General features: G+C 47.9%; 1 protein-coding gene across 3 annotated transcripts in view; it reads right to left on the bottom strand.

Moving 5' to 3' along the window:
- LOC116975609 (probable hydrolase PNKD) overlaps positions 1-14609 on the bottom strand; it is a 44047-nt gene that overhangs the window by 26132 nt on the left and 3306 nt on the right. For all 3 annotated transcript variants that reach the window (XM_033024917.1, XM_033024916.1, XM_033024918.1), the window contains exon 2: positions 1199-1314. In XM_033024917.1, the coding sequence (XP_032880808.1) occupies positions 1199-1314 (116 nt within the window). The remainder of the gene's footprint in view (positions 1-1198; positions 1315-14609) is intronic.

Raw genomic sequence — 14609 nt, 5'->3', positions numbered from 1 at the left:
GTGTTTTCTCGTCTCTGTTCTAAATGGCTTACTCCTTATTCTTAAACTGTGGCCCCTGGTTCTGGACTGCCCTAACATCGGGAACATGTTTCCTGCCTCTAGCGTGTCCAAGCCTTTAGTAATCTTATATGTTTCAATAAGATGCCCTCTCATCCTTCTAAATTCCAATAAGGTGGAGATTGTAAGATTCTTGATTAGTATGGGTGTCAGCAGTTATTGGGAGAAGGCAGGTTGAATGGGGTTAGGAGGGAGAGATAGATCAGCCACGATTGTATGGCAGAGTTGACTTGAATGGCCGAATTCTGCTCCTATCATGTCTGGCCTAGGTTAATATAGATAAATGTGAGGTTATCCACTTTGGCGGCAAAAACAAGGGGGCAGATTATTTTCTCAATGGGGTTAGGTTAGGTAAGGGGGGCGTGGAGCGAGACCTGGGTGTCCTTGTACACCGGTCACTGAAAGTTGGCGTGCAGGTACAGCAGGCAGTGAAGAAAGCTAATGGAATGTTGGCCTTCATAACAAGAGGATTTCAGTATAGGAGTAAAGAGGTTCTTCCGCAGCTGTATAGGGCTCTGGTGAGACCACATCTGGAGTATTGTGTACAGTTTTGGTCTCCTAATTTGAGGAAGGACATCCTTGTGATTGAGGCAGTGCAGCGTAGGTTCACGAGATTGATCCCTGGGATGGCGGGACTGTCATATGAGGAAAGATTGAAAAGACTAGGCTTGTATTCACAGTTTAGAAGGATGAGGGGAATCTTATAGAAACATATAAAATTATAAAGGGACTGGACAAGCTAGATGCAGGAAAAATGTTCCCAATGTTGGGCGAGTCCAGAACCAGGGGCCACAGTCTTAGAATAAAGGGGAAGCCATTTAAGACTGAGGTGAGAAAAAACTTTTTCACCCAGAGAGTTGTGAATTTGTGGAATTCCCTGCCACAGAGGGCAGTGGAGGCCAAATCACTGGATGGATTTAAGAGAGAGTTAGATAGAGCTCTAGGGGCTAGTGGAATCAAGGGATATGGGGAGAAGGCAGGCACGGGTTATTGATTGGGGACGATCAGCCATGATCACAATGAATGGCGGTGCTGGCTCGAAGGGCTGAATGGCCTCCTCCTGTACCTAGTTTCCATGTTTCTATGACCTCATGAAGTGGTGTGGAGAGGCGGGGCAAGGCCCCAGATAGTTGCAACTTACCATTAATGATCATAGGACACACGATCGAGTGGCCTGTGGGATAAAGCTCTCTGGTCCGCTTCAACAGCTTTTTGTGAAATAGGTAGCCCAGTCTGGTCTTTGCGTATAGCGAGTATCTGCAACAGAGCATTGAACGTTAGCACAAAGAGAGGGATGGGAGGTTGTGGTGGGGGGGGTGAAAACTCACGGGGCGGGGGAAAGAGAGGGGGTTATGTTAAAGGATTATCTTTACACATCTTGCCTGGGGGACACTAGATTAGCCTTTCCTACTACTGATTCAACTTGCAGATCAACATTTTGGGAGTCCTGCACTTTTTGGGAGTCCAGCAGTCCCGAGCACCAAGATGAGGGTGAAGCAGTTTAAGAAGGAACTGCAGATGCTGGAAAATCGAAAGTAGACAAAGGTGCTGGAGAAACTCAGAGGGTGCAGGAGCGAAGGAAATAGGCAACGTTTCGGGCCGAAACCCTGGATGCCCCTTGCCCAACTGCTGGAGTACCTCAGCGGGACAGGCAGCATATCCGGAGAGAAGGAACGGGTGACGTTTTGGGTCGAGACCCTTCTTCAGACAGAGAGTCAAGGGAGACTCAATATGTGGAGGGGGTAAGGTGTGAAAACGACAGATCAAAGCAGACGATGATCAAGGAAATGTGGAGGAAGGAACTGCAGATGCTGGTTCACACCGCAGACACAAAATGCTGGAGTAACTCAGCGGGACAGGCAGCATCCCTGGATAGAAGGAATGGGTGACGTTTCGGGTCGAGACCCTTCTTCAGACTGAGAGTCAGGGCAGAGGGAGACACAGATATGGAAGGGCAGGGTGTGAAAATGAGCCAAAGGGGATGAGTCAAAAAAGCTCATCAGCGCCTCTACTTCCTGAGAAGATTACGGAGAAGCGGATTGTCAAGGAAGACTCTCTCTAACTTCTACAGGTGCACAGTAGAGCATGCTGACCGGTTGCATCGTGGCTTGGTTCGGCAATTTGAGCGCCCTGGAGAGGAAAAGACTACAAAAAGTAGTAAACACTGCCCAGTCCATCATCGGCTCTGACCTTCCTTCCACCGAGGGGATTTATCGCAGTCGCTGCCTCAAAAAGGCTGGCAGTATCATCAAAGACCCACACCATCCTGGCCACACACTCATCTCCCTGCTACCTTCAGGTAGAAGGTACAGGAGCCTGAAGACTGCAACAACCAGGTTCAGGAATAGCTACTTCCCCTCAGCTATCAGGCTATTAAACCTGGCTCGGACAAAACTCTGATTATTAGCAACCACTTTCTGGTATTTGCACTACCAGTTTATTTATTCATGTGTGTATATATTTATATCATGGTATATGGACACATTTATCTCTTTTGTAGTAAATGCCTACTATTTTCTGTGTGCTTAAGCAAAGCAAGAATTTCATTGTCCTATACAGGGACACATGACAATAAACTCACTTGAACTTGAACTTGAAGATTCAGAGGAAATGTCGAATAGACCATTGTTCACTGGGAGAAGGTGAGAAGGCAGACAAAGATTAAAATGTAATCTGGAGAACAGTTAGACTGGTCAGTGAACGAGGAAGAGATGGAGAGAGAGAGAGGGAAAGCAGGGATTACTTGAAGTTAGAGAAGTCAATGTTCATACCACTGGGATGTAAGCAGCCCAAGCGAAATATGAGGTGCTGTTCCTCCAATTTGCGCTGGGCCTCACTCTGACAATGGAGGAGGCCCAGGACAGAAAGGTCAGTGTGTGAATGGGAGGGGGAGTTATCACGGGGATGGTACCAGTGTCTGCAATGTCTTATTATTGACATTTTGGGCATAGTGTCTTCCAGCTTCACCATGCCTCAGAAACAATGCACAACTCCCTAAGTACTGTCAACGCAACACACATCAACCCCACTCCAAGGTAGACAAAAATGCTGGAGAAACTCAGCGGGTGAGGCAAGCATCTATGGAGCGAAGGAATAGGTGACGTTTTAGGTCGAGACCCTTCTTCAGACTTGAGGCAGCAAGGGTCGGCGGTCCCAGTGAGGCAGCGATGGTCGGCGTCATCGGTAAGTCGGTGAAGGTCGGCGGCAGTGGCCACGTGGGGGTCGGAGACGGCAGTGTCTTCGGTGTCTGAAGAAGGGTCTCGACCCGAAACGTCGCCTATTCCTTCTCTCCATAGATGCTGCCTCACCCGCTGAGTTTCTCCAGCATTTTTATCTACCTTTGATTTTCCCAGCATCTGCAGTTCTTTCTTAAACATCGACTCCACTCCAAGTACTTGTCACCTCACATCTGCGTGCGGCCCGATCCAGGAAACACCAACAGGGATCAAGTATAGACACAAAATGCTGGAGTAACTCAGCGAGTCATGCGGCATCTGTGGAGAACACAGATAAGTGTAGTTTCGGGTTGGGACCCTTCCTCAGATTGAAAGGTCCCAAACTGAAAGGTCGCCTATCGATTTCGACTTGATACAGCACAGAAACAGACCCGAGTCAGCGCTGAGCAGCAATCACCACAGACATTAGCACTATCTGACACACGAGGGACAATTTACAATTTTACCAAAGCCAACTAACCTGCAAACCTGTTGTCTTGGGAGTGTGGGAGGACAATAGACAATAGGTGCAGGAATAGGCCATTCGGCCCTTCAAGCCTGCACCGCCATTCAATGTGATCATGCCTGATCATCCCCAATCAGTACCCCGTTCCTACCTTCTCCCCATATCCCCTGACTCCGCTATCTTCAGAGCACTGTCTAGCTCCCGCTTGAAAGTTTCCAGAGAACTGGCCTCCACCGCAGAGAATTCCACAGACTCACAACTTTCTGTGTGAAAAAGTGTTTCCTCATCTCCGTTCTAAATGGCTTACCCCTTATTCTTAAACTGTGTGTGGCCCCTGGTTCTGGACTCCCCCAACATCGGGAACATGTTTCCTGCCTCTAGCGTGTCCAAACCAGATTGTGCGGAGAAAACCGGCGTGGTGATAGGGAGAACATGCAAACTCCACACAGACAGCTCCAGTGGTTAGGATCAAACCCGGCTTCTGGCGTTATGAGCCAGCAGTTCTACCAACTGTGCAAATGTCTAACATAAAAGGCATTCCTTTCACATCAACCTAATGATTTTTGTGGTCTCCTTGCTGAGACCAGCTCTTAATTTCAGATTTAATTAAATGAGTTTAAATTTGCCACTATTGCGGTCGGAATCCAACTATAGTCATACAGCATGGACAATCCCTTCAGCCTAACCAGCCAACAATGTCCCAGCTACCCTAGTCCCACTTGCCCGCGTTTGGCCCGTACCTCTCCAAACCTGTCCTATCCATGTACCTGTCTAATTGATTCTTAAACGTTGGGATAGTCCCAGCCTCTACTATCTCCTCTGGCAGATCGTTCCATACACCCACCACCCTTTGTGAGAAAAAGTTACCCCTCAGATTCCTTTTAAGTCTTTTCCCCTTCACCTTAACCCTATGTCCTCTGGTCCTCGATTCACCTACTCTGGGCAAGAGGCTCTGTGCATCTAAGGGACTTTGTGCATTGTATCTTGGGATTTTTCATCCAAACCTCCATGTGACCATGGAGGTCACGGTGGCGCAGCGGTAGTTGCTGCCTCACAGCGCCTCAGACCCGGGTTCGATCCTGACTACGGGTGCTTGTCTGTACGGACTTTGTACGTCCTCCCCGTGACCCGTGTGGGTTTTCTCCGAGATCTTCGGTTTCCTCCCACACTCCAAAGACGTACAGGTTCGTGGGTTAATTGGCTTGGTGTAAATGTAAAAATTGGCCCCAGTAGGATAGTGTTAATGTGCGGGGATCGCTGGTCGATGCGGACCTTGTGGGGCGAAAGGGCCTGTTTCCGGGCTGTATCTGTAAACTAAACTAAAATGTAACACAACCGTACTCCAATTACGTGCAGTCCATGCCAAACACACATCCTTGTTCTCAGCACACACTGTGACTGGAACCTTGTAGAAAATGTCCGAGTGACAATGACAACCTTGGACTTGTGTACATAACTACCACCTTGAAAGACCAGAGTCAGGAACTGCTTCCCCTCTGGTGTCAGACGACTGAATAATCCTCCCACAAGCTAGGTTGTAGTCTGGATCTTCCAACCTACCTCATTGCAGGCATTGAACTTTTTCCTCTGTAATTGCCAACACTATAATCTGCACTCTAGTGGTTTTCTCTTCGCACTACCCGTTGGACGTGTACAGCTTGACTATTCCAGTGTAATCCGACTTAATTGGATAGCATGCAAATAATTACACTATCTTGGTACACGTGGTACACACTAATAAACAAAACCCTAATTAAGTATACCGCAAATATTATACTTCTCCGTGGATTGTCACCTTGTCGTGGTGGAGAAGCTTGTGTGGTCCTGAGACCCTGAGAGCGATGCCGTCTGGAGCGATGCTCCTGGTAGGGCCACCCATGGCAGTAAGGTCGAGGGGGAGGTCTCTGACAAACAGCGATCCAACCAAGACCTCAACGGTGGAACAGGCGGAGGACGATGGCTGACCTTAGTGGAGCTAACGTCACAACGGCTGGGAAGGCGGATGAAGGCTGCAGCAGAAAAGGGTCTCCGGTCGTCTTGGACTCCATGCCACTGGATCCTGACCCAGATCTGTCAAGGACCCCACGTGGGGTGGCTGTCTGTGCACCAGTCTCCCCACGTTAAACAAAGTCACGCACAGGCGTCCTCCATATAGGGAATAGCACCCTGGAGACACCCATGGTCAGCCATGACTGAAGGGGGTCTAAGAAATACTATAATGGAAATGTCCAGAGATTTGAACAAACTTCAAATTTAAATTTGATGTCAGCCAGGCACAGCAGTAGAGTTGCTGCCTTACAGCACCACAGACGCGGGTTCAATCCTGACTGCGAGTGTTTTGTCTATATGGAGTTTGTACATTCTCCTGTGACACCGAACCATTGCGTATGGGATAGTGCTAGTGTACAGGGACTTGGTGGACCGAAGGGTCCGGTTCCTTACATAGAAACATAAAAAATAGGTGCAGGAGTAGGCCATTCGGCCCTTCGAGCCTGCACCGCCATTCAATATGATCATGGCTGATCATCCAACTCAGTATCCTGTACCTGCCTTCTCTCCATACCCCCTGATCCCTTTAGGCATAAGGTCCACATCTAACTGCCTCTTAAATATAGCCAATGAACTGGCCTCAACTACCTTCTGTGGCAGAGAATTCCACAAATTCACCACTCTCTGTGTGAAAATTTTTTTTCTCATCTCGGTCCTAAAAGGCTTCCCCCTTATCCTTAAACTGTGACCTCTTGTTCTGGACTTCCCCAACATCGGGAACAATCTTCCTGCATCTAGCCTGTCCAACCCCGTAAGAATTTTTAAAGTTTCTATAAGATCCCCCCCTCAATCTTCTAAATTCTAACGAGTACAAGCCGAGTCTATCCAGTCTTTCTTCATATGAAAGTCCTGCCATCCCAGGAAACAGTCTGGTGAACCTTCTCTGTACTCCCTCCATGGCAAGAATGTCTTTCCTCAGATTAGGAGACCAAAACTGTACACAATACTCCAGGTGTGGTCTCACCAAGACCCTGTACAACTGCAGTAGAACCTCCCTGCTTCCTTGCTGTGCCTCTAAGGATAGAACAGGTTTGGAGGGATATGGAACAAAGATAGGCAGGAGGGACTGTAACTGGGATATTGTGGTCGGTGGGGGCAAGTTGGGTGAAGAGGGCACATGGACAGCAGGGTCATGAACGTCTGGTGGGCCTGGTTGCTAATGCAGTCTGCCAGAAAGGAAGCGAGCAAATGGGACGAGTGTGGTCAGGCATCTTGGTCAGCAGGGAAAATTTGGGCCGAAGAGCCACAGTTCTCCTGAAGATCAGATTCAGATTCAGATTCAACTTTATTGTCATTGTGCAGTGTACAGTACAGAGGCAACGAAATGCAGTTAGCATCTCCCTAGAAGAGCGACATAAATATGAGCATGCTGAAAACATCCTCTCTACATTCACAGGGTCAGCAAAACCACCTTCATTCATTCATTCATTCATCACCGTTGAAAACATTAGCGACGCAGTGTTGCTGGTTTCCGACAGGAACGGTGACGGACGCACCACACATCTCTGTCCTCCAGTTCCTGCGGACATCCGCCGTTGGAAGTACAGGATTTTGGTGTGTGTGTGTGTGTGTGTGCTTTATGATCGTTCCTTACAATGCAGGTGGGCGAGACGGTTTAGTTGCCGACTATCCGACCATGGAGCGGGATGAATGTACCCGTAGCGGGGGGGGGGGGGGGAACTCCCCCCCAACCTAACCTGAAAAACCACCTTCAACATCTTCGAAAATATATGATCAGTACTGGGGAATAGATACTGCAACACCTACCCTGCACGATCCAACACATTCAACTGTTTAGTTTCAGCATTGTAACTAGCCCAAATGGTTTCAAGAGGACTAGAATCCAAAAACAGGGATGTAATGCCGAGGCTCTACAAGGCACTGGACAGACGGGGGTTATGGGTTATGGGGAGAAGGCAGGAGAATGGGGTTAGGAGGGAGAGATAGATCAGCCACGATTAAATGGCAGAGTACACTTGATGGGCCGAATGGCCTAATTCTGCTGCTATCACTTACAACATCCCTCCCTCCCCCCTTCTCCGACCAGTCTGACTGTCCCCGATTACACTGGCTGCTTTATTGTCACCTTCTCCTAGCCAACAATAATCCATTCTACATTTCCCTTGAGCCTCATTTTCACACCCATCCCTTCCTTATCTCTGTGTCTCCCGCTCCCCTGACTCCCAGTCTGAAGAAGGGTCTCAACCCATAACGTCACCCATTCCTTCTATCCAGAGATGCAGCCTGTCCCGCTGAGTTACTCCAGCATTTTGTGTCTATCTTCGGTGTAAACCAGCATCTGCAATTTCTTCCTACACATTTTGTCTTCTCCACTGCAAAATCTCAAGGTGTGCCTACTTTGAAGAGGTTCTGATTTGTCCTGTACCTTTCCATACCTCTAATTTGCAGGGAGCGGATGAGAAAGTGAGATAACATAGAACTAATGTGAACAGGCACACACAATGGTCGGTGTGGACTTGTTTAAGAAAGAACTACAGATGCTGGAGAAAATCGAAGGTAGACAAAAAAGCTGGAGAAACTCAGCGGGTGAGGCAGCATCTATGGAGCAAAGGAATAGGCGACATTTCGGGTCGAGACCCCTCTTCAGACTTGAGGAAGCGAGGGTCGGCGGTCCCGGTGAGGCGGCGTTAGTCCACAGTCCCGGTGAGGCGGCGAGGTTCAGCGTCATCGGTGAGTAGGTGAAGGTCGGCGGCAGCGGCCACGTGGAGGTCAACAACAGCGGCGTCTTCTGTGTCGCCCGAAACGTCGCCTATTCCTTCTCTCCATAGATGCTGCCTCACCCACTGAGTTTCTCCAGCTTTTTTCGTCTACCGTCGGTGTGGACCTGATGCGGCAAAGAGCCTATTTCCATGCTGTATTTTTCAACCTTTCCTGAGAAAGCAGCCCCAACCCGCTTACAAACCAGATGCAACTAAATTTAAGGTAGCTCTTTCTTCCCAAAAAGCCTTTCTAGCTTAAGTCCTCCCTCCACCACCTCCAGTTTAAATTTCATTTGGAATATTTTGGAGGACCAAGAAACCTATATCCCAGAAATTAGCCGAGTGGATTGCCTCCTAAGTAAACATACCCTTTCTTAAATAAAGGAGTCCAAAAATGCACAGTGCTCCAGGTGTGGTCACACCCAAACCCTGTACAACTGGAGTAGAATTCTCTAACTTCTGTACGTCAGCAAATGCCATTTGCCTTTCTAATTACCTGCTGCACTGCTTGTTAAACTTGTATTTCAAATGTAAGATTCCTTTGTTCCACTGCATTCTGTCTTTCTATAATTAAGAACAGAGAATGTTCTAAACACCCAGCATTCAGGCAGCTTCTGGTAAAGTGCCGACATGGATAGAAAATTGGTTGTCAGACAGGAAACAAAGAGTAGGGATTAACGGGTCCCTTTCAGAATGGCAGGCAGTGACTAGTGGGGTACCGCAAGGCTCGGTGCTGGGACCGCAGCTATTTACAATATACATCAATGATTTAGATGAAGGGATCAAAGTAACATTAGCAAATTTGCAGATGACATGAAACATAGAAACATAGAAAATAGGTGCAGGAGTAGGCCATTCTGCCCTTCGAGCCTGCACCACCATTCAATATGATCATGGCTGATCATCCAACTCAGTATCCTGTACATACCTTCTCTCCATACCCCCTGATCCCTTTAGCCACAAGGGGCACATCTAACTCCCTCTTAAATATAGCCAATGAACTGGCTTCAACTACCTTCTGTGGCAGAGAGTTCCAGAGATTCACCACTCTCTGTGTGAAAAATGTTTTTCTCATCTCGGTCCTAAAGGATTTCCCCTTTATCCTTAAACTGTGACCCCTTGTCCTGGACTTCCCCAACATCAGGAACAATCTTCCTGCATCTAGCCTGTCCAACCCCATGTAGCTGGGTGGCTGTGTGAACTGTGAGGACGATGCTATGAGAATGCAGGGTGACTGGTTGGGTGAGTGGGCAGATGCAGTTTAATGTGGATAAATGTGAGGTTATCCACTTTAGCAAAAACAGGAAGGCAGATTACTATCTAAATGGTGTCAAGTTGGGAAAAGGGGAAGTACAACGGGATCTGCGGGTCCTTGTTCATCAGTCTATGAAAGTAAGCATGCAGGTACAGCAGGCAGTGAAGAAAGCAAATGGCATGTTCAGCATGTCCCTCAATAACTCTCATCGAGTTCAACGGATGCGCCGTAGAAAGCATTTTATCAAGATGCACCAGAGCATGGTTTGGGAAAAGCTACATCCTAGACTGCAAGAAATTGAGGACACGGCCCAGACCAACACACAAACCAACCTCCCTTCCATTGATGCTGCCTCAGCAAAGCTAGCAGTAATAATCAAGGACCAGCCTCACCCCAGACACTCCCTCTTCTCCCCTCTCAAAAGGTACAGAAGAGGTACAGAAGTTTGAACATGCAACCTCCAGATTCGGGGGCAGTTTCTTCCCAAGATAGACATAAAAAGCTGGAGTAACTCAACCGGACAGGCAGCATCTCTGGAGAGAAGGAATGGGTGACATTTTGGATCTTCAGACCCAACCCGAAACATCACCCATTCCTTCTTTCCAGAGATGCTGCCTGTCCCGCTGAGTTACTCCAGCTTTTTGTGTCTATCTTCAGTTTAAATCAGCATCTGCAGTTCGTTCTTAGTTTCTTCCCAGCTGTTTCAGGCAAATCAACCTTCCTATCAACAACTCGAGAGCATCACCATCCTATCACCAACTCCTGACCTAACATTTACCTCACTGCAAACCCTTGGATTATCTTTAATCCGACTTTATCCGGCACTAAACATTATTCCCATTATCCCTTATCTGTACACTGTGGACGGCTCGATTGTAATCATGCAGTCTTTCACTGACTGGATAGCACGCAACAAAAAAAGCTTTTCACTGTATCTTGGTACACGTGACAATAAACTAAACTAAAGAATGGTCACGGACTTTAAACATTAACAGTTCTCCTACCACAGGTGCTGCATGACCTGCCAAGTTGTCCACCATTTTCTGTTACACCCCAGATATCCATCAATTTGTTTTGTTTTTAGATTTCTGCACTTTTGTATTCTCTCTACTGCGTGGATAACCACATTTCACCACAAAGACCGCTAATGAACTGTCTACAAGGAGACTCATGACACCATCCCCAGTAACATATCTCACCTCATTCAATTCAATACCCAGAAATCTGCAAGACAGTCCTCTAGACAATAGACAATAGGTGCAGGAGTAGGCCATTCGGCCCTTCGAGCCCGTACCGCCATTCAATGTGATCATGGCTGATCATCCACAATCAGTACCCCGTTCCTGCCTTCTCCCCATATCCCCATGACTCCGCTATCTTCAAGAGCCCTATCTAGCTCTTGAAAGTATCCAGAGAACCGGCCACCACTACCCTCTGAGGCAGAGAACTCCACAGGCTCGCCACTCTCTTTATTTATATCAGAATTAGAGCAAACAAATATAGCTATCTACAGTCACTATATCCATGGACTATCCCGGAATGGAACATCCTTCCGGACACCACCAGATGTGCACCAACCTTGTCACTCTTCAAGCACAGCTCGACAACTTGGACATATATCATCTCACCAAACTTGCCCATATAAAAATCTAGATAACCCTTTAGCGACCAGTGCCCATGTGAGGGTGACCTGCACGAGATAGCCCAGCTGTTAACGGTTGTGCAGTGGCAAGAAAATAAAAACAAATAAGTAAATAAAATAAACCCCCATCTCTTGAATTCCTCCCCCCCCCCCCCCCCAAACTAGCTTTTGGTGTTGGTATATTATGGTCAGGTGCCAATAGACAATAGGTGCAGGAGTAGGCCATTCGGCCCTACGAGCCAGCACCGCCATTCAATGTGATCATGGCTGATCATCCCCAATCAGTACCCCGTTCCTGCCTTCTCCCCATATCCCCTGACTCCGCTATTTTTAAAAGCCCTATCTAGCTCTCTCTTGAACGTATCCAGAGACATGGCTTCCACTGCCCTCCGAGGCAGAGAATTCCACAGACTCACAACTCTCCGTGAGAAAAAGAGTTTCCTCATCTCCGTTCTAAATGGCTTACCCCTTATTCTTAAACTGTGACCCCTGGTTCTGGACTCCCCCAACATCGGGAACATGTTTCCTTCCTCTAGCGTGTCCAAACCCTTAATAATCTTATATGTTTCAATGAGATATCCTCTCATCCTTCTAAAATCCAGAGTGTACAAGCCCAGCCGCCCCATTCTCTCAGCATATGACAGTCCCGCCATCCCGGGAATTAACCTTGTAAACCTACGCTGCACTCCCTCAATAGCAAGAATGTCCGTCCTCAAATTAGGGAACCAAAACTGCACACAATACTCCAGGTGTGGTCTCACTATGGCCCCTGTACAACTGCAGAAGGACCTCTTTGCTGCTAAACTCAACTCCTCTTTTTATGAGGGCCTACATGCCATTCGCTTTCCTCAGTGCCTGCTAAAAGCGGAGATTGAAAGATAGAAGGCAGGAGAATGGGGTCGAGAGGGAATAATAGATCAGACATGATTGAATGGCGGAGTAGACTTGATGGCTGAATGGTCTAATCCGGCTCCCATGAGTCGGGAGGGGGAGGTGGAATGAGGAATAAGGCTATTAAATTACCGTGTAAATAATTAAGTGTTTAAGAAAGAACTGCAGATGCTGGAAAAATCGAAGGTAGACAAAAAAGCTGGAGAAACTCAGCGGGTGAGGCGGCGTCTATGGAGCGAAGGAATAGGCGACGTTTCGGGTCGAGACCCTTCTTCATACACCCAAGACGGCGTCATCGTCGACCTCCACGTGGCCGCTGCCGCCGACCCTCGCCGATGACGCCGACCCTCGCTGCCTCAAGTCTGAAGAAAGGTCTCGACCTGAAAAGTCACCTATTCCTTCGCTCCACAGATGCTGCCTCACCCGCTGAGTTTCTACAGCTTTTTTGTCTCCCTTGTAAATAATTAAGTATTGATCACCGCAGGACACACAAGTTACAGCAGCCATTTGTAACTGGCCTATTTATCCCTGCTCTCTATTAACCATTCTCTATCCATGCTCGTTATATTCCCTTCAACATTATGCTAGCTTAATGGAAGCTTAGACCACCTAGCTCGTAGTGCCAGAAAAAAATACTTCATTAGCTTTGGAACATCCAGCAAAGAAAAGGCATTGTGTCATTGTATTTCTTTGTTTCACTGCATTCCAGCTCAATTATTCTTTAATGTTGGTTCCAAGCATTGCACAACCCAAATGAGACTTGGATGGGTTGGTCACGGAGATATGCATCACATGGAGCGACCAAGTGTTCACTGTGGCCAAGCTGGAAACACTACTTTGTGAGATCAGATGCTCCAAATTCTTGTACACAAAATTAGCTGTGCCGGTCGCTGAGTAAGAGCTGTAGTGGTGGGGTTGACTTCTTTCATATGAGAAGCCAACATGAGTTTCTGGACACACAGGAGACTGCAGATAGTCTTACTGCTTGGAAACAGGCCCTTCAGTCCAACTTGCCCACACCGGCCAACATGTCCTATCCATACTAGTCCCACTTCCCTGCATTTGTCCCATATCCTTCTCAACCTATCCTATCCATGTATTTGTCCTGTGTGGACCTGAGATCCTGAGAGCGATGCTCCTGGTAGGGCCACCCATCGCAGTAAGGTCGAGGGGGAGGTCTCTGACAAAGAGCGATCCAACCAAAACCTCAACGGTAGAACAGGCGGAGGACGATGGCTGACCTTAGTGGAGCGTCACAACGGCTGGGAAGGCGGATGAAGGCTGCAGCAGAAAAGGGTCTCTGGTCGTCTTGGACTCAATGCCACTGGATCCTGACCCAGATCTGTCAAGGATCCCACGTGGGGTGGCTGTCTGTGCACCAGTCTCCCCACGTTAAACAAAGTCACGCACAGGCGTCCTCCATATAGGGAATAGCACCCTGGAGACACTCATGGTCAGCCATGACTGAAGGGGGTCTAAGAAGACCTGTCCAAATGCTGCAATCTTGAGGAAAAACCAGGGGCAACTCAGCGGATTAGACAAAATCTTCAGGCTGTATTTTCAGCATATTGGCCTTCATCAGTCAGAGTATTGAGTAGAGAATTTGGGAGATCATGTTACACATTGGAGGCCACATTTAGAGCGGTGTGTTCAGTTTTGGTCACCATGTTATAGACAATACGTGCAGGAGTAGGCCATTCGGCCCTTCGAGCCAGCACCGCCATTCAATGTGATCATGGTTGATCATCCCCAATCAGTACCCCGTTCCTGCCTTCTCCCCATATCCCCTGACCCCGCTATCTTTAAGAGCCCTATCTAGCTCTCTCTTGAAAGTATCTAGAGAACCTGCCTCCACCGCCCTCTGAGGCAGAGAATTCCACAGACTCACCACTCTCTGTGTGAAAAAGTGTTTCCTCATCTCCGTTACAAGGGGTAACTTTTTTTTTTACACAAAGGTTGGTGGGTGTATAGAACAAGCTGCCAGAGCAGGTAATTGAGGCAGGTACTATCGCAACATTAGACATATACATTGATAGGACAGGTTTAGAGAGATATGGGCCAGACGCAGGCAGGTGGGACTGGTGTAGGTGAGGCATGTTGGTCCGTGTGAGTAGGTTGGGCTGAAGGGCCCGTTTCCACGCTGTATGACTATCTGTGGAGGAAATTGATAGGCGGCGGATGTGGTCACTGGGGTTCTAACCCAAAATGTCATCTATCCATTTTAGAAAACATAGAAAAATAGGTGGAGTAGGCCATTCGGCCCTTCGAGCCAGCACCACCATTCAATATGATCATGGCTGATCATCCCCAATCA

This window comes from Amblyraja radiata, chromosome 7 (genome assembly GCF_010909765.2).
Source record: "Amblyraja radiata isolate CabotCenter1 chromosome 7, sAmbRad1.1.pri, whole genome shotgun sequence".
Classification (NCBI taxonomy): domain Eukaryota; kingdom Metazoa; phylum Chordata; class Chondrichthyes; order Rajiformes; family Rajidae; genus Amblyraja; species Amblyraja radiata.
The sequence above is the reverse complement of the archived record's forward strand: the minus strand, read 5'-3'. Positions and strand labels throughout refer to the sequence as shown.